This window comes from Rhipicephalus microplus, chromosome 3 (assembly GCF_043290135.1).
Source record: "Rhipicephalus microplus isolate Deutch F79 chromosome 3, USDA_Rmic, whole genome shotgun sequence".
In the NCBI taxonomy this organism is placed as follows: domain Eukaryota; kingdom Metazoa; phylum Arthropoda; class Arachnida; order Ixodida; family Ixodidae; genus Rhipicephalus; species Rhipicephalus microplus.
The window spans coordinates 90,063,418-90,084,252 of NC_134702.1; the positions used below are offsets into that span (position 1 = coordinate 90,063,418).

Here is a 20,835-nt window from a genome sequence, read left to right on the forward strand (position 1 = left end):
CATTTTGGTGCGCCTTCAATGCTTTTTACTGCCGTAATCTTTTTGTATGAGTTCTGCGATGTTGAAATTTGAGAACAGCGCTGAAATGGGACACCGAGTAGAAGCGACAAGTTGAGGGCATCGTTTTGCCTCTTCTATTCTATTCCCGTCTTGGCACAGTCTTGGAATTTTAGTATGTGCTGATAATCCCACATTAATGCTCCTTTTCAGTTTATTTCTGTCGTATTTCGCGGTGTTCTCTCCGCCTCACCAACCAACCTCATTGCCTGTTTGCTTTGTCAGAGACACGAAGTGCCCATCTCTGGTATCCCTTGCCTCCACTACAGGAGGGAGAAGGAAAAAGAAGAGCAATGTCCAGTCACAAACGGAGTGTCGGAAGGAAGTGAAGGTCAGCACACCTTGATGCCCCCTTTTTTTCTTTCTTTTTTTTTTTTTTTTGCTTTTTTAGAGGAGTAAACTTGGACAATAGTTGCTCATACCCTGAGTTGAAAGCTCCGTATAGTACTTAAATATATTCAGTCACCTCTAAGAGGACATCAGCTTTGTGGTCATGGGACATTCCTTGGTTTTTGTAAGCTGTGTTTGTGACGCTACGAAATGCATTTATCTCGAAAATAAATGCGTTCAAGCACCAGCCTGGTTTAATTTTATTGGTAGTGCAGAACTACTCTGCAATTTGTTTATTTTCCTTCGTTTTCTATTAAAACGCATGATGAAAATAATGGCTGTAGCATTCGGAAACAATTCATGGGCCTAAACTGATTTTCTTTGTCGCTTTGGCATCCCTTTAATATGATTATCTGGCCTGTAGTAGGTTGTTCTCACAACATTAATTCAATCTGTCGCCTTATCATGTTCCTACTTGCATATGATCACTCTTATCTTCTTCAGGTTTGTCAGAGAAGATGGCCGAGTTGGCTGGTCGAATTCCTATGGCGAAGGTGGAGAGTGTGAAGGAGAGCCAGAAGGAACTGTCACTAGGTAACTTCAAGTGCCCCGCCCTCCTCTACTGGTTTTATTCATTGTAGTGTTATGGACAGTACAGCTGCAGTTGCAGCATCGTGTCATAATTTTTGTGTGTGTGTGTGTGTGTGTGTGTGTGTGTGTGTGTGTGTGTGTGTGTGTGTGTGTGTGTGTAAGGGGGGCCGGGGAGGCCAAATTAGCTGCAGTTGTACTTTGGTACCACATACTTGTTAAGGTTGTGCCACTAGGGCACTGCATGAGGCCTTCCCCTGAGTCATCCAAGTAAGTTGGAAGCTTAGAGGGAGACAAAATCTTGACAAAAAAAAAAAAAAAAAACTAGGACTCTTCAGCTTTACCTTTCAAGAGTACAATATGAAACGTAATTTGGGGCCTTGTGCACATCACCATTTCAAATACTAGCCCAGCTTCTGTTCTTGGTACATGCCCCAGCCAGGCTGCGAGGAAACGAATACCATGTGTGTGTAACATTGGCCGTTTTAATGTGTCGTAGAATGCCTGTGGCAAGTTCACTTTTTGAGCGTACACAATGCTATAATTCTACCTTTTGCGAATCGGCAAAGGGCCGACTACAGGTCCATAAGACAACACATGAACCAGTGCAGCTGCGCACTTTGCTCATGCTTTTGCAGCTAGTGATGGTTAATACTATCTAAGCACTTTGTTGTATGTGGGCCTTCTAAAACACTCACTCATTTTGCAATCGCATGTATTGACGCCTGTTGCAGTTCTACGCTTCTGCGACATGATATCATATGCATTGAAGGCGGCTCCTTCCACTAAATGACATTCATATGTAGTGGTGGTTGTAGTTAGAAGAAGGAAAAGATGCCTAATTTCTGCAGCCCTTGAGAGAGCACCACGCAGCGTCTTTCATATGTAGTGTGTGTGTGTTTTTAGGGCATGTGTGTGCATGCTTTGTACCCTCTCTCCCAACCAGAACAGAGAAGGGTCACGGCAAAAACACTTGATGAGGGTAGGGGGTGAGAAAGAAGAATAAGTCAAAGGGGGATATTGAGACAAGCTTGCATACCAAATTCTTCACACCCGCTTATCTCGATATCCCCTGTCCTTGTGGTATCTTTTCAAAAACAGTCTTCGTGATCGATTTAGAGCTATGCGTGTATTTTTGTTTAATCAACTAACCCTGTTGCTTGTTGCAGATGCCCTGGCATTTCGACAGTACTGTGAAAAGGTGTTTGACTTTCAGACCCTTCAGCTGCGAAAGTTCAAGTGAGTGACGTCAGCTCACCCCATTTGCTAGCAGAGCTCTTGGAAGGCTCTTTGTCCGTTGTGGTGTACACGTATCCCGAAGGAGTACGGCCACCAGCGTGCGTCCGGTCTTAGCGAGCCGCAGGGCACGCGTTAACCGTCGCCGTGGCGGGAAACACGATACTGCTCAAGTCGCAACACTTTATTGTGGCAACACCAAACGCAGTACAGCCCGTTGCAAAAAGGCGCGGCGGGAAAGCAAGTAGGCTTATCTACGCCACGGGCACAAAGTACTACACAGGGTGCCACGAGCACGTCTCCGCGGTAAAGGTAATCCACGGAGACACCGGGACAAAGGGGCCCGGTTGCTCGAGCGAGGGCAAAGGCGCTCGCGTTGGCTTCGAAGGGAGACGGGTCGGCGTAGCTAGGCCACGCACTAGGACACCGTACTGCCCTTCGGCCGTGAGTACGCAGCGGGGCAACAAAAGGTGAGCGTTCGCATCGGGCGCGAGGCGCCGTCAGCGAAGTCCGACGAGCCCCGAGCGACGGGACTCGACGGACGGAAAAGAATGCGTGGCTCACCGTTTGAAGTCCCGGACTGTACTCCCCGCTCCCGACGCAGCGCGCGAAAAACCTCTCGGGGGTCCCCGCGCACGGCGCCACAGTCAACATCCGCTACCGGGTGAGGGAGTTAAACGTCACTCCGCCCTTCCCAGCGCGGCTGACGGCAAAGGAGGGCAGACATGTCGGGACATGAGAATGGCAGAAAAGGCGGGAAAGCCCGCGCAAAGGCAGCGGCCAGCCTCAATTCCCACATCCCCCTCTCCTAAATTTGCCCTTTACCGGTCTGCAAAAGGCAGCCGGACGTCACCCATGCAGTTAAAATGACACTGCTATGAGCGGTAGCTAACCTCAGTCCAGCCCTGCTACTGCTGCTAAAAAAATTACAAAGGAGAAACAAAACATAACTAACAAAATAAACACATGACACTATAAAACAGTTGCAAAAGGGAGCACAGAAAAGTGGGATTAGTGTTCGTGGTGCTGAAGCGGGAATAGCGTCCACTGCGCGGAGGGGCGGAAAAGGGCGTGACAGCGTCTGCTGGGTGCGATGCCCGAGTGCGAGGTCAGAGGTACCGGAAGGGGGGGCTCACTGATGGCTTGTTCCTGCTCTTGATAAGCCGCGAGTCCGACGAAAGCCGCTTCGGTTGTTCGGAGGCCCCGCATTTTTGGCTCGATGAGGGAGCTGGACGTTGCGGGAAGCCGGGCCTCTTTGGTGGTCAGGGAGGCCGAACCAAAATTGGCTGCGAGGCGCCCTGGCGTTGGCCGGCAGCATATAGCTGCTTTCAGCTGGCCTCGTGCAGGAGCCATGGTGGGGAAAGGCAGCACGGCTTCTTCGGCGACAGCCGAGAGCAGAGCACAGCCAGATGGTCTGACGTCAGTGGGTCAATGACCCCCCAGCACCTCCAGCGTCCGCATCGATGGGGGGAAGCCATGACGCACTCTTCGCGGGCTCGCACTGAAGCGTCACGCACTTACACACGCACACACACCACCGACGGCTGCGCGAGCGTAGGCGCAAAGCGTCCTTCGTCTCTCTCCCCCGGCAAGCACCGACACTCAAGGTCACACACAGCTCCCTTCGCGGTAGACGAAACGAACACGAAAAAAGAAAGTAAACACAGAGCATACTGACACTAAACATCTGGCAAAAAAAAACAAAATACAAATAACACTTAATATTAGACAAAAGAAACATAAAATACACATGAACACTTAAAAAAAAAGAAACACTGGCAGCAGACAGGGCGGGGTCAACTCCTTTACGAGAAAAGGCCGTAAAGAAGCTAACCTATACTGAGGCTAGACAGTAAACTGAGGGCCTTCGGTTGCGGAGAAGTCCGCCATCCGGCGCGAAATCACAAAGGTGACCGCTTCCTCAGATTATACCGGCGCGGGGTCCGAATGCGGTCCGTCGCTTCGGGTGTGCCCGTTGCTTGCGCGAAGTGCCGCAGGGCACTGGCGCGAGCTCGTCAGACCGTGACAAAGGGCTTCAGGTCTGCGATGTGGGCACGGCTGAGTTTTCCCAAAGGGGATCTTTCAGCTAGTACGCGCCACGGACGCTCACTGACAATCGGTTCGTAAGACCGGGCGGCTTTCCAACCCTTGGCTCAACCGTTTGTCAGACGTGGCAGGCACGGAATAGCGATAAAAGCCACGCTTCGTGCCGGGCCAGGTCACAACATTGCTCAGTTTGCAAAAACTTTCGAGCCACTCAGGTGACCGGCCATGGGTTCGTCGTGAGAGGATCGCAACAGTGCGGCTCTCAGACTTTTGGGCATAACCACCTTAAACGGGTCTATGGACTCGTCGTCAGTGGCTATATATTTCAGCAGGAGCCCGTCATGGTCCAGCAAAATGAATCCGCCGGGGACTCAGCGACACACGCTGTTTCAGCCCCCTAATCGCGCCCGCCGCAGAACAAGCAGCGTAACGGCGCTCCGCGCCTCTTCAAGACGGTTTAACGGCGCCCGCCGCAAAGCAAGCAGCGTATACGGCGCTCCGTCCCTCCGAGACTCGAAACGGATCACTCTGCCGAGCCTTCAGTAGCTCTTCGCTGCCGAAAGCAATTCCCATTCTCCCAAATGGGGGAGTCTGGTATCGCGCCCACTCAGGACCGCAGCAACCGCCGCGTGAGTCGGCGTTACGGGTTCGCTCTCGGCCTCGTGGCCTTCGGAAAGCTCCCCCGCTCGGCCGCTTCGCGAGCGCCGCTTACCTGGATAGCAGCCCAGGTTTGTCCGCATGGGGACTCACCCTCCTCGCCGAATGGCGGCGAAGCTGCTGTTTCGCCCCCGACGCTTGCATGTGCTAAGGCACCGCGAGCGGCCGTCGCACCGAAATCCAGGTTCTCGGCAGACAACAAGGGGCACGAGATAGCGCGTCAGCTACCACGTAGGAGTTTATTCACCACAAAAAGGGGTGACGACACAGGCGAGCGCCGAAGGGCGCCCGTCGATAGAGGCGGTGGCCTCTTGGTGCAACGCGGCATGCCACGAAGCAGACATTACGTTCGGGTAGGGCAAGAGGCCCATTCCGAAGCGACGCGCCATCTCCAAAGGGAGCGGCTAGGCGCCTCGTGTCGTCACCGCAATAGGGGGTGCCGACACGGACGGGCGTCGGAGGCGCTTGTGCGTAACGTTTGCGTAGGGCAAGAGGCCCATTCCGAAGCGACGCGCCATCTCCAAAGGGAGCGGCTAGGCGCCTCGTGTCGTCACCGCAATAGGGGGTACCGACACAGACGGGTGCAGAAGGGTTCCCGTCAATAGAGGCAATGGCCTCCGTGTGCAACGCGGCATCCGCCATGTTGCGACGAGCCCGAATCGCGCAGGCGAACTGACTCGCTAAGAGCAGTCAAAAGCTAGAGCTTTTGATACCGCGTTGGGCGCCAGTGTGGTGTACACGTATCCCGAAGGAGTACGGCCACCAGCGTGGGTCCGGTCTTAGCGAGCCGCAGGGCACGCGTTAACCGTCGCCGTGGCGGGAAACACGATACTGCTCAAGTCGCAACACTTTATTGTGGCAACACCAAACGCAGTACAGCCCGTTGCAAAAAGGCGCGGCGGGAAAGCAAGTAGGCTTATCCACGCCACGGGCACAAAGTACTACACAGGGTGCCACGAGCACGTCTCCGCGGTAAAGGTAATCCACGGAGACACCGGGACAAAGGGGCCCGGTTGCTCGAGCGAGGGCAAAGGCGCTCGCGTTGGCTTCGAAGGGAGACGGGTCGGCGTAGCTAGGCCACGCACTAGGACACCGTACTGCCCTTCGGCCGTGAGTACGCAGCGGGGCAACAAAAGGTGAGCGTTCGCATCGGGCGCGAGGCGCCGTCAGCGAAGTCCGACGAGCCCCGAGCGACGGGACTCGACGGACGGAAAAGAATGCGTGGCTCACCGTTTGAAGTCCCGGACTGTACTCCCCGCTCCCGACGCAGCGCGCGAAAAACCTCTCGGGGGTCCCCGCGCACGGCGCCACAGTCAACATCCGCTACCGGGTGAGGGAGTTAAACGTCACTCCGCCCTTCCCAGCGCGGCTGACGGCAAAGGAGGGCAGACATGTCGGGACATGAGAATGGCAGAAAAGGCGGGAAAGCCCGCGCAAAGGCAGCGGCCAGCCTCAATTCCCACACCGTAATGTTTTTTCTAACCACTCGCATGAGTGCTTACCGTTGGCAAAGTGGAGTTGTGTTGTTTGGTACGGCTTTACTAGGGAGAAAGGCTGGGCAGCTCTGCTTGTGCCTCGTATAACAACTGAAGGCTTATTTATTGAAAGGCATGTAATAAAAAGTGACAAAAAGGAAAGGCGCAATATTTGATAAAATGCCAGTCATCGTCTTTATGCTGTAGTCTCTCTGTTGCCTCTCGCTCTGTCAGATTAGCAGTATCATCCGGTATCTTAGCAGTAGGAGAGAATTAAAACCGTCTTTTGCTCTGACCTGTCAAACACTCTTGAACCCTTGGAAGCACTGACGACTTTGAAATAAGATCCAATTATGTGAGTCTATTGTGTTGTACAAGATGGCTCCCTGTGTTTTGCATTATTAAAATGTTACTTCACTGTCAGTTGCACGCTTCAGTTGGCTACGAGTTTAGTTGTTTATCTTCTCTCTCCCCTGCCTCTCTTTTAGGACTTGGGCCGGTCGTCGCAAACACAGAAAGAAGCTTAAGCAGATGCAACGCCCTATGCTTGTGAGTAGCACTCTGATCGTGTCAGCACACGTATCTTTATTTCTTTATTTTAGAGTTGCTGCCAGGCCAAGCCGACTGTTCCTAGTTGTGGGCAGCACACTGCCTACTTAGCTGATACTGTCACTTCCGGGATGCTTGCGGTACCGTGCGCACGCATTTGTCATTAAGAAAGTGTTCATGATGCCCACTTTGTTCCAGACCGCGTTGTGCATATCTGCAAAGGCATCACCGCCCTGTGCCGTGATAGTGGCCCCTACTGATATAAGGTCTCCTTCATCCCACAATACTAAGGCACTGCTGCAAAGCTGACTTGTGGTCACTGTTACAGCTTTAAACTGATCGACACACGATAGCACTGGTTCGCACCATTGAGGTTTTAGGTGCATCAAAGGTGGGTACTCTAGTTAGACAGAGAGAGAAAAGGAAATATTTGTTTATCCGGTGGACGATGATCTTAGCCCCATGAGGGAAGGGTCATCGCGATGCGATCACACGTCACCTTGGCGTGACGTCCTTTACTCGGTAAGCAGCCCTCGCTTCTTTCCTGTGTTTAGTTTTACAGCATAAACATTTTCTTTTTTACCAAAGATGTACTCTGGTGTGTTTATTTTTGTATGTCTGTGAGCTATGTTTTTATCTTTAAAAAATTTATAAGTGTTTTTTTTTTATCTTGCTTGATTTTAATATGTATAAACCATGTCTATGTAACAACAAGGATTTTTTTTTTGTCAACATGTGGTTACACAAAAGAATTTCGGGCAATTTTTTTCTTTAGTAGAATCATTTTAAGAATTCAGTGCAGCGATGAAAAAGTAACACATTTTTGGACTGTGTTTCGTGAAAAATTTCAACCCTTTAAGGATTAAGCAAGAACACCTTCATTCTGCAATCAGTATAGCTCTGATACTCCTGTAAAGCATTGTTCTGCTGGTATATTGGTAATTGACTAATTAAAACAAGAATCATTACTTCTTTCGGTTCCAGTAATTCTGGTGTACAATATTTCTAATATGCGCAATTTGATTCGATTCTCGACTCCAGTAGTAGAACACTGTTTGATTCAGTATTCTAAATTTTCTAATATTTGCACACCTCTACGTTATTTACTGTGACCCGGTTATACCATGCAAGACGAACACCCGGCATTTCTCAATGCCAGTCAGACTTAGGCGTGTGGGAACCTTGTCGAGTGTTTTAATTGATCTGGTGACATAGCTTGCATAGTACGAACAGTGGTGTTCAATCTCAGACGTGGGTAAGCATCGGCGATTATGCTGCAACCCCTTCTGTGACTCCTGTATAAATAGCCGATACATTAGATGCACAGATGATATCTTGAATGCCCGGCTACTGCTCACTGGTCATGAGCTAACGCTGTAAACAGTGCATTCTTTTTTTCATGCTCTGTCTGCTGAAGTCTCCCCCATCATGATGTGACAGTACAGTTGGCACTTTCTGTGGTCACAGAAAAATGGGTGTGTGGCAGTAGTACAAGTATGACGGAAAGAAATGTATTCAGAATTGTGGCTGTCAATATTAGATTAGTGGCTTCATTGAATCGGCAGGAGAGGGTTCTCTGATGGTTCAGGAAGGCTGAGGCCAAAGCTGTCCTCAAACAGTTACATTATCTGCCCACATAATGTTCGCTCTAACTTTTTTCGGTGTTTTTTTTTTTCTGGAATTCTTTTTTTCATTTCAGCCGGAAAGTACAAAGCTGATTATGTGTTCACTGCCGCCTACATCAGACACAAGCCAAGTCACCGGCGGCCATTCCAAGAGAGGTAAGCAGTTTAGCTCGTACAAGAAGATGACATTACCTGCGGCACTCTCGAAGTTTTCTGCATTTCTGCGAAAAAGCAGGCTTGTGCGCTCGACCACTTCAAACCCGGGAGTGTAGAAACTACATTGTATTGAAATATTGTACCGTGTATTTGCGAGTACAGCCCGCTCACTACAGTAGTCACTACAGTAAGGATGCCATGATTTCAGTGGTAAATGTAGTGCATTGGGCACAATTGTTCCCTTTGCTGGGGCGTGAAATCCTTGCCAAGATACAGTATAGACCGCTTATAACGTAAGTTGCGGGACTCGTGAATATCCGCACAATAAGGGGTACCGCCCTATAACAAAAACAACCTTTTTCAAAAGCCGCACTTGTGCAAAACGTGTTGAGCATGTAGCTTCGCGTGTCCGCGAATTGAAACATGCGATTTGTGCTTGCCAACATTCAAATTTCTGAATGTCAATAAATTTTTTCGCTGGGGCGTGAAATCCTTGCCAAGGAACAGTATAGACCGCTTATAATGTAAGTTGCGGGACTCGTGAATATTCGCACTATAAGGGGTACGGCCCTATAGCAAAAACAACCTTTTTCAAAGGCCGCACTTGTGCAAAACGTGTTGAGCATGCAGCTTCGCGTGTCCGCGAATTGAAACATGCGATTTGTGCTTGCCAACATTTAAATTTCTGAATGTCAATAAATTTTAACCTCTGAAGACACACGTTGCCAATGAAATGAACGCAAAAGGGGGAGGGCGAATGTCTAACAAATGAAAGCACCATCCCGGAAATTCGCCGAAATTCGCTGGAAATTGCCTGGTGGTGCAGCAGTGCATGCAGAAGACAACTTGCGGAAGAATATTAACCTGGTCATTAATGGGATCGAAACCGTGTGAAAAAACTTGAGCACACTTTCAGCATTGTCTCAATTACTGTGCTGGTTATGACAGCGAGGTGGACATCGTTGAGCAACGCCTTGTGATTGTGTACATCCGAGCAGCAACAATCTTCCAGAATCGATGATGACAGTGTGTGACAAAATCTGTTTTAATTCGCACTTCAAAAGTGTCCTCTTGAGAGGCAAAATGTGTACCGTAACGCAAAGTGTCTCCATTATTTCTAAACACAATGAACAACATTTTGTCACAATTTTCTTGTGACTGCTTGCATCATTTATATGTTGCATGTTTTTGTTGCTTGTTTATGTTCTCTGCAAAAGTGAAGGCTGTTAGTGGCTAAGCAAGGACTGGTGTCAAATGAATGTTTACAAAGGGAAACTATGTTGGTTGCTTGTGATAAAATTGGCTTGCTATTTTTTTAAAGATGATACTCTTTTTTTGGGGGACCTTCTACAGAAAAATTTTGGTCTGTCTGTCTGTCTGTACATTTGTCTGTTTGTTCAACCTAACGATACCTCAAGCAGCCAACCCCATCTGCAGCGCTTACCAATATCGCTCAAGGTTTAGCGTTCATAGTTGTGCGATTGTCAACTAAAAAGCAATTGCGCATATTTGAGGCGCCACAACAACGCTTCGATGTTTTCTATGTCTGTCTTTATACTAGAAGAGGCACACACAAGTAACTCTAAGGAATGTAGCGTTTAATCGCACTGCGCTGACAGTGCAACACGATGCTCAAAACGGCGTTTCCAACGCTTTGCTACGATGTCACGGTGGTGGCACCTGTCCGTCGCTTTGCGTTCTACACCTTATCACCTCTGGCGCACATCTTTCTCTGCGGGCTGCACGCCTTCGTTTTCGAAGATAACTGCCGGATGGCACTTGTGTCTAACGTGCCTCGATGCGCTCAGTCGCCTCCGCTACCGTAGCGGTAGCGGAGGCGACTCTAACACAGCGCCTGCAGAATACCATTCACTGATTTTCTTGCGCAGAACATCAAATACACGTTTTGTTCACTCTCTCCAGACGCAAGACTATCGTCTTTCGACGACATTCGTGGTGTAACATGCTGATTTGGAACCATTTTTTTTTATGCTATGAGATCAAAGGATGGCCTAATATTCCTACAATTGTTTACTTCTGCAACTCTCGGCAACCCTTTCCAGCTTCACCGATAGTCACTTTTCCTCTTATTTTCCATTTTCCAGAGTTCATCATGAACCCGAGCGGAAAATCAAATGTCTGCATTCTTCACGAATATGTGCAACACGCCATGAAAACTCAGCCTCAGTACAAATTCAAGGAACTCGGTACGTGCACAGTTTTGCCTATCTCTGTGGCTGCCCCTCACCTGTTTGTTCTTCGTTCGGCTTGGCAGCAACTTGAGGTAACAGTAGTTCGAAGCATTCTTTGTTTCTGGATTGCAGAGAGCTCGAGCATGCCGTACATGGCCACCGTGGTCATCGGCGAGATGGAGTACGGCTCTGGCTTAGGGAGCAGCAAAAAACAAGCCAAGTTGGAAGCAGGTGAATGAAAACACTTATGTGGTAGTATAGTGTCTATTCATCTTTCCTCTCGTGTCTCATTGTGGGGTGCTGAGCATACAGTAAACTAACCAAAACTCAAATATTTTGTTGGTCCAGTTTGTCTTCAACGTATACTAAAGCCGGTTAGCTCTCTTTTTTTTTTTGCTTGTTCATACCAGGAAATATCTCCAATAACAGTTCTGAAAGTATCATTGGTAATCATTCACAGCCGTCTGTAAAGTCGATGCGACCCTAAGAAACAACTGTGACATAGTTTCTTGATGTGTAGACTTAGCCGAAGTTGAAAGACATTGAGAGTAGGGCATCGAAGAGTGGTGGACATAGCGTTTCTCACAAAAATACCCAGAGAGAAGTGTGGCGCCATTGTCTACGCGAGCTCTGGGAATGACAGTATATATGTGTCTGCCAGGCTTGTGTTGGCTGGTGTCGAACGAGGCTTCAGCTCAAAAGCAAATGCGACTGCGTAAATAAAGCTTTTATAAAACGAAACGTTTATAAGCGGATCTCATTCATGCATATTATGTTCTAAAATAAAAGTCCACTTACCTTGACGACACAACCAAACAACGAAACAAACACACGACGTAAAAGTGGCAGAGGGAATGCTCGCTTCGCTGTCTGCCTGCCAAGTTTATGGTGCATTCAGACGACGGACCGAATCCGGATTTGTCGTGGACGCGGGCAGCTAATCCGCGGATGATCCCCCTGCAGACGCATCCACATGACGGACGATATCCTAGGAGAAAACAGCCAGATTACCCTCAACAGCAGATTCGGCGCTCACCTGCGCCCGCTGGCAGCAGACCGGTTTGAGAGTATTCAACATGGATGCCCGCAATGCCTGCAAGAGGCGACGCTTGGCTGCGATGTCTGTGGCGTAGTGACAAATGAACGAGTAGTGTTATTCTTTCAGGAGAAAAGGGAGTTGCTGGCAGAATGTTCTTTCAACTACATTGTTCCCCCCTTTGTAGAACTTTTGAACGCGTCTCCCATTCTTATTTAGAAGCGCGCGTGGCCGGTTGCAGAAGTTAGAATATTTCACCACCAAGGCGGCTAAAAATCTCGCATGTCAAACGACAGCAACGACATTTCCCGAACCACCAAAAGTTATTTCTGCGTATTTAATCACCCGAGAACAAAGCCCCCGGAAACTAAATAAACTATGCTCAAGCGTAGATGATGCCGACCAGTAATGCAGCTGTCTGCGAGCCATGGAGGACATGCCGCGAGCAGACGAAAAGCGTACTGGTTGCCAGAAACCCCGAGCTAATCCGCTGAAGTATCGGCTTTCTCCCGCCAGAATTCCGATGTGAGAAACAGGTTGGGGTCATTCGTCCGCGAGCCGCGCGGACGAGGGGAATCGCTGATGTGAGGTCACGTGACGCGCGGTCCGTCCCGCCTTCCGGATTCGGTCCGTCGTCTGAATGCATAATGGTATATTCAGACGACGGACCGAGTCCGTCGTCTGAATATTATGGATTATGGGCACTTTTTTTTCCACAAAACCCGACTCCAAGTTTTTAGTGTGCCTATTACGAAGGGTAAAATTCACGAAAATTTTATTTCCGACTACAGCATAGACTGTTAATGTCGACGTAGTTTCGAATATCCGGACTACATCTGAAGCAACCTACTTCATAGGCTTTACTAGCGCAAAACATGTTGAGCATGCACTCTTGCTCGTCCAAGAATTGAGGCATGCAATGTGGTCTGCATTTAAATTTTCAGCAATTGCCATCGAAAGATCCTTGTTACCAACGAAATAAACGTGAAAAAAAAATACCAAAACGAAGTTCCATCTCGGAAATTCGCTGATTATATTTCAGGCCACCTAGATTATGCGCATTATCACGATTGGAATTTAGTGCACCGAACTGTACCAATCATTCGATTTCACGGGCTCACACCCAATATGCAAGACATTACAATTAAATCGCGAACCATCATTCAAGTGTTACAAGCGCTACCAACCTCCATTTTCCTTTAAGTAGAGCCACCCAAGAGAGGTACATTGGTTCTGCACAAAACCAAACTTTGATTGCCTGCGACCGCCACCGAAAAGCACTAACCGTGATTAGGCCTAGCTAGCCTACGATTCAGCATGTTATTGTAGGAAGTTTTTACACGACAGCATAACGATTGGGCGTCGAAAAGATCGCTCTCAAGCAAATGATCCAAGGGCAAGGCGCGTGATACGTTGTTAAGGTTCGCGGCCAGGAAGTCAACAGTAACAAAAGTCCACAATTCTTGTGCATGTCCGAGTAGTGGCAGCAGAGCCAAAAGCTCCTGTCGGAAAGCTGAAATTCGCGAAGGAGGTGTCAAACGTGATAAAAACAATGTTTTCCGGACAGGAAACTCAATGTGCACCTGATGAGGACGTGATCAAACGTTTCACGCTTAGAGAGCGCGGCCAGAGCCACGCCGGTGTCAGTGCTAAGGTTACTCTGACACCCAAGCGACTGCCATTTTCTTCACTCGGCGAGCCTGCGGGGCTGGCGCAGCACTGGCATGCTCTTTTTTTTTTTTTTTTCCTCTCTTCAATCAACGTAAAATTTCCGTGCAAATACAGTACAGAATTACTGATCACGGCCAAGTTTGGAGTGCGCCTATTATGTGTGGAAATAAAAAAAAAAATCGGATTTCTCAGGGGCGCTATTATGCTCGCTATTGTGCGGGTGGGTGTATTATGCAAATAAATATGGTATTTTGTCCTCCCGCTTTAAAGATGCAGTAATTTTTACTGGAGTTTTTTTATTTCATTCATCTGTGTACCTTCTTGTGCTGCCTTGGGAATTATAGGCTAGACATTCTAATAAATTGGTTACTATGTCGGCCTTGAAATAGTGGAACTGGTATCAATGGCGTTGTTGTGACGATGAGCAGAAACATGTCAACGTCTTGTCGGGGATGGGACTCAGTACAGTGATGTCAATTTCGAGAAAGAAAGAAAAAATGAAGAAGAAGACTGCTTTGATTTCTAGCAGCCACAGCAGTCGCAGTGTGTAGTGTCACAATGTGCCTTATCTTTTGCGCGCCAGAACCAGAACTGTATTTTAAAAACACAAATTTGAGCCAATTATTTTCTCACCTAACTGTATACGTGTACCCAACATAAACGTTTCCCTCCCCTGCAAAAAACATTGTGTACCACAAATGCACGCTCATAGATACATGTCGGAGGCATCGGAACATCCCCTGGCTAAGTTTCCACCTGACTCAACTTTTATTTGGTTTAAAAAGCTTGTAGTTTTGTGTAATTAATAATTAAATGTAGGGGAGTGGCAAGTCGGAAGTCCCAGTACGTTATACTCCTTTAACGAGTGCCGCTTTAGTTTTTGCTTGCTTGTTCCTCTGACTGCATTTTCCTTTCCAGCCAAAGCGGCACTGTTAGTTCTGATCCCGCAAATGAGGGATGCCAACCAGAAAAACGAAAAGGGTGAGGACTCACCACAGGACATTACCGTAAGTTCTTCTACTTCCTCGTTTACACTTTGTGTACCCTCGAACCTCAAAATAATCAGAGTTTCATTTTAGATAAAAATAAGTTCGTTAAATCCAAAAATTTGTTATGAAGGCGCATTCCTAATACTGTATATGTTGCAAGACTGGTTTTTATGCACTTCCGTATAACTGATAATTCGTTATATTCATGTTCGTTATATCGAGGTTGGAGTGTACATTGGACTCTCACTAAATGAAAATCTGTTAAACGAAACTGCTGCTTAAATGTAACAACTGCCTTTTATATGATTTATGTGGTGGGAAAGAATACCCAGTGAACATATGCCAACCCCGAAGGTAAAAACGTGGAGGATGACGAGGGTTACTTTCGGAACTGCACCGAGTAGCTTTCTTCTAGCGGCCACAATTAATCGACATTTGGATAAATTCGAAGAAAAATATCCTGCGGTTGTGGTGCAACTCCGGAAAGGAATCTACGTCGACGTTTTACTAGGAGCCGACGAATACTCGACACCGACAAAGACATACAAAGAAGCACGAGACATTTTTCGTAATGCGGGAATGAATTAAAGAAAATGGATTTCAAATGACACTGAACTAAGAAAACTATTTGATGAAGAAGGAGATGATCTGGATCGAGCGATAAGAAAAGAGGGACGAATCAAGCTTTTGGGACTGCAATGGAATTTCGTAGACGTGTTGAGCTTTCCCGACACTACATGGCGAAATGACAAAGACATGAGACAACTCTCAAAAAGACAGGTTTTGCAAGCCACGGCAAGACTATATGACCCTTTAGGTGTTTTAACACCATTTCAGTGAGAGAAAAAATATTGCTGCAAAAAATTTGGATGGATAAACTGAAATGGGACGACCCGTTACCAAGCCAGCATCGATCAGCTTGGAAGGACTGGTCAGAGGAGCTTCAGCACTTAGATGACTTCACCGTTAACAGATGCTATGACAACAGGCAAGCTGAAGTGAAAGCATCGACTATACACGTATTCTCCGATGCGAGTTTAATGGCGTATGGAGCAGCAGCATACATTGTAACAGAATACTTCGATGGAAGCAATGAAGCCAATTTAATCATTGCAAAAGGTAGAGGCACTCCAATCAAAAAGATTACATTAGCAAGATTGGAGTTGTTGGCGGTCACAATATCATTCAGATTGGCCAGTCATATAACTGAGAATTTCATCAGGAAATTTCATGTGAAATTCTGGACTGACTCTCAAATTGTATTATGCTGGATAAAGTCTAACAAGACGAAAGATCTGTTTGTGCGCAACCACGCAGCAGAAATTAAGAGCAAGTCCAACGAGAGTCAATGGTGTTATGTTAAAAGTGATGAAAATCCTGCGGATTTGATGACAAAAGGGATGATGAAACGTTTGCTGGACAGTGAATTATGGTGGAAAGGCACCACGTGGATCAAGAATGAGAAACAAAGGCCTGATTATGACATCACGCAAGAATCGCACAGTGATGACAACAAAGACGAAGACAAGAATATGGCAAGCTTAACTACCACCACGAGTGAAGAAAAGATAATTGGTGAGAACAGGTTTGGATCATACAAGAAAGCGTTACGAGTTACCGCGTGGGTGATGCGTTATATAGGAAACCGACGAAAGGAAAGGAAAACAGGTTCGCTCACAGGAGAAGAATTGGACAAGGCAGAGTTTGTGTTGATAAAGCAGAAGCAGAAAACGTTACAAAATGCAGTGGCACGAAGATTTGACAACATGAATCTGTACGGCACAAACATCTTCGAAGATGATCAAGGTGTCCTAAGAGTAAAAGGGAGGCTTCAGTGGAGTGATTTGAGCTTTGATGAGAAGCATCCCATTGTTTTACAAAGAGAAAGTCACTTTTCAGAACTAGGAGTTCTGAACGCGGATCAAGTGACAATGCACAGTGGTGTTGCGGCAACATTGACACATCTAAGAACGAAGTTTTGGATTGTGCGTGCTCGATAGATGGTGAAATATGTGATAAAGAAATGCATCACATGTAGGAGATTTAATTCTAGACCAATGGCACAAGAAATTTCACCATTACCAGCTGGCAGGACAACACAGATGAGGCCATTCGACACAGTTGGTATACACTTGGCTGGACCACTAAATGCTCGACAGGAGAAAGGTGACAAAATTACAAAGTATTACATTGTGATATTTACGTGTGCAGTAACAAGAGCCATACAACTGGAATTGGTCAAGAGGATGTCATCAGGAGCGTTTATACAAGCATTCCGAAGATTCGTAGCTAAAAGAGGATTGTGTACAACTATTTACAGTGATAATGCAAGAGCATTTAAGAAATCTGAGAAAGAGATGAACAAGATATTAAAAATGGAAGATGAAGGGGTGCGACAGTATACCAGTAACCTGAAAATAAAAGGGAAGTTTATTGTAGAGTTAGCTCCATGGTGGGGAGGATATTATGAAAGACTGATCAGAAGCTTTAAGACGTCCATGGCAAAAACTATAGGTGCTCAACTTTTGGATGAAGAAGAACTACGGACTGTGGTTGTTGAAGCAAAAGGAGTAATTAACAACCGGCCTCTTACTTATTTGTATGACGATCCTAATGAGCCACAACCCATCACACCGGCGGATGTTATAGGAGGCAGGCAAGCAATGAACAAGCAGGAAGAAAACAGACTCGGAGAATACAGCTTGCTGAATTACTGGAGTGCAAGAAAACAGGCAATGACAACATGGTGGACCAGATGGAAAAAGGAGTACCTGAGGGAGCTTAAGTGTGCCAGTAGAAAAATAGAGCGTCACACAAATGTACAAGAAGATGTACTTCTGCTTGGAGAAGGGTGAAAAAGAACTCAGTGGAAACTCTGCAAGCTCAAAAAGATTTTCCCAGGCAAGGATGGACTAGTGAGAACATGCTTGCTTCGTACACCTGAAGGAAAACTAGTCAACAGGCGGATTCAACTGTTGTATTCGCTCGAAGGTTGCTTCGGTTGAATCTGGCCGGCGGGAAAATGTAGAAAACAGATAGAAGATAGAGCTCGGAGGCAAGGAAGAAGTGGCCAGGGGCACGCTCTGTATATTTTTTTTTATTTCCTGTTCTGTCAACAATAAACCGAAGATGTATCGTTCCTACGGTCTCTCTGGTCCTTCTGAAACAACTGATAAAGACACAGATCTGCATGTTGATTGATATGTGGGGTTTAACGTCCCAAAACCATCATATGATTATGAGAGACGCCGTAGTGGAGGGCTCCGTAAATTTTGACCACCTGGGGTTCTTTAACGTGCGCCCAAATCATAGCACACGGGCCTATAACATTTCCGCCCCCATCGGAAATGCAGCCGGGATTCGAACCCGAGACCTGCGTGTCAGCAGCTGAGTACCTTAGCCACTAGACCACCGCGGCGGGGCCATGTCTGCATGTTATTTGTCCATTTACTGGAGCATAAGAGTCATTGTGTTATTCTATTGGCTCATCGCTGAAACAGAAACTCAACAAAGCCCAGTGCGTTCAATAGCGGCCTACCTTGCCTGTTAGCATGATGCAATGTTGGTGATACATTAACTGTAGGCAAGTGTGTATAGTAAATTTTAGGTTCGTAGTAAACAGTGATCTTGGTCGAATAATTTTGAATCTAATTCAAATAGTGTACGTCACATATTATAGAGAAAAAGAGGCTCATTTGTCATGACTCAACTTGTGCAATTATTATTATTTTTCTAAATTTAAACTAAGGCCAGTGCAAATGCCATTCTCCTTGGTTCAAAAGAAAAGTAAAAAACTTTCAGAGGTAGCCCCGCCGCGGTGGTCTAGTGGCTAAGGTACTCGGCTGCTGACCCGCAGGTCGCGGGTTCAAATCCCGGCTGCGGCGGCTGCATTTCCGATGGAAGCGGAGATGTTGTAGACCCGTGTACTCAGATTTGGGTGCACGTTAAAGAACCCCAGGTGGTCAAAATTTCCGGAGTCCTCCACTACGGCGTCTCTCATAATCATATAGTGGTTTTGGGACGTTAAACCCCACAAATCTAATCTAACTTTCAGAGGTAGCTGAATTTGACTCTCAGCGATAACCTGTAAGATATTTTACATTTTGAAGTTTACTATACTTGAAGCATATAAGCCGGTAAACTACCTTTAAACTTAAAAAGTATAAATTGGCGCGTGGGTAATACGTTCATTTAACGTTGAAGTGGGGCTTCGCAGCAGTTTGTATTTGCCCTACATATGTGTTTTCACGGCTTAGCATCCCTCCACTGCAGTGAAACCACTTTTACAGGGGGTACATGCAGACTAACATACATGTGTTCATTTCAATTTGAAATTTTCGACAATTTGAAGTCAAATACAGTAATATTTATTCAAATAGTCAAAGCATTTTAATATTCGCACAAGTACTGTTAACTACTTTATGATGTGTGAACGTTTCATGCTTGGCATTATGGTGACCCCGCTACTAACTGCAGTGGACGATCACCGCGGGTTCACGCTTAGCGAGCCACAGGGACGCTACTCTGTTTACTCGCGTGTAGCGCACCGCTCCGCACGCGCTCAACTAATAAGGCGTTTAGCGCGGCGCGGCAAATAGACAGTGTTCTAATGCAAAAGTACACAACACTTTATTGCCTCTGGCGGCACCCCAAACAACAGTACAACGTCCGCTCCCAGGACGCGGGTAGCAAAGGCACCCGCACCCGGGTAGCAAAGGCACCCGCACCCGGACGTTCACAATAAGGGGAAAACCGCGAGCATGTCGCAGCTGGCAATGGCGAGCTTTGACACGCCGGTCGGGAAAAGGTCCCTCGCGGCTATGCTGCGCACTCTCATGATGGCCAATGGGCCTGGTCGCGAGTGTTAGGGCAAACCTCGTACACATAGGCCTACGGCAAGTGCGGCTCGTTGTGGTACGACCACTTCAAGCACTAGGCACCGCTCTGGGCTTAGCGTACGCTACCGAAGCCAGCACTCAAGTAAACACGCCTGCCGGGGTGCCCAAGGCCACCCCAGGCAGGCTACAGTCCGCGAGTCCCAAAGGGGACGTGGACGAAGGAAAACACGTGCTTACCCGGCGCCGACCACGGAAAAAAGAGCGCTCCCTCGGCGCGCGCGTACCACGTGCCGTGCCCGCACATGGCACCATCTATCGGCACATGGTGTTAACAGAGCGGGAAAGCAAAAGGGTGTGGCCGTGTGGCGGAATGCCCGCGAAATGGTCGCGGGCGCGCCTCAGATCCCCACAGCATACATAACAGTGCTGAAAGGGCATACGGGCAGGGCTGCACATTTGCACATCGTTCTTAGTAAATGGGACTCCTGTTGACCAGAACATGTATTTCCAGTCTCTTGAGGTTCCGAGGGATCCGAAGGGAGCCTTATCTTACAGATAGATCAACAGGCTCTTTTTTGATCTTGCGCACTGATGTTTCTTTTAGCTGACCCCGTTGCTGGTGCCAGGAATTTGATAGCTGTGCGTAGTGTCATGGCAAGCTTCCTTTGAAGTTTGTTGTATCTTTTTTTACACTCAAACCTCATTATAACAAAGTTTCATCTTACCCAAAAATAACTTCGTTATAACTGAAAACTCGTTGTAAAGGTGTATTACTGACATATATATGTTGCGAGGGTATTTTTTTATTTACTTTATTATAACCGATATTTCTTTATATCGAGGTTTGGGTTTATAATTATTATTATTAAGCCAGTGTTCACTCATGCTAAACTGGCATCTGAAGGTAAGCCGCCACCTGTGCTGGTTTCGTGGCACTTGTCGGATGATGCTTCTGTTGCGATGCTCAAGATGGCTTGTGTGGGTATTTTTTATTTTGTCCCTCCCTCTTCCAGTTCTTCGACAACATCAAAGTGGAAGATCCTCGTGTGATTGACCTGTGCGCGAAAACGGGCCAGCTCTCTCCTTACCAGATTCTTCTAGAATGCCTCAAAAGGTAGCCATTCTTCTTTAAGTCTTCTTTGTGTGTGTGTTTCTTGAATGCAAAGCACTATGGTTTTCAGTGTCTGTTGGTTCACCTAAGACCCAATGTCCTCAGTAGTAGAAAAGCTGTCATTCCGCAACAAACAACGACATATTTTGCATAGAAGTTCAAGCGAACTGACTCCAGACAGAACCTCATTGCCACTGGGCTAATCAAATACGCCTCGCCGTGGTGGTGTAGTGGCTAAGGTACTCGGCTGATGACCTGCAGGTCGCGGGAGCAAATCCC

General features: G+C 47.2%; 1 protein-coding gene across 1 annotated transcript in view; it reads left to right on the top strand.

Annotated features, from left to right (window-relative positions):
• The window catches only part of pasha (microprocessor complex subunit partner of drosha), a 39,848-nt gene that overhangs the window by 6,567 nt on the left and 12,446 nt on the right, over nt 1-20,835 (top strand). The window contains exons 3-11 of the mRNA XM_037423594.2: nt 283-388; nt 892-981; nt 2,145-2,214; nt 6,878-6,938; nt 8,638-8,719; nt 10,825-10,926; nt 11,044-11,142; nt 14,537-14,625; nt 20,459-20,559. Coding sequence (XP_037279491.2) covers nt 283-388; nt 892-981; nt 2,145-2,214; nt 6,878-6,938; nt 8,638-8,719; nt 10,825-10,926; nt 11,044-11,142; nt 14,537-14,625; nt 20,459-20,559 — 800 coding nt within the window. The remainder of the gene's footprint in view (nt 1-282; nt 389-891; nt 982-2,144; nt 2,215-6,877; nt 6,939-8,637; nt 8,720-10,824; nt 10,927-11,043; nt 11,143-14,536; nt 14,626-20,458; nt 20,560-20,835) is intronic.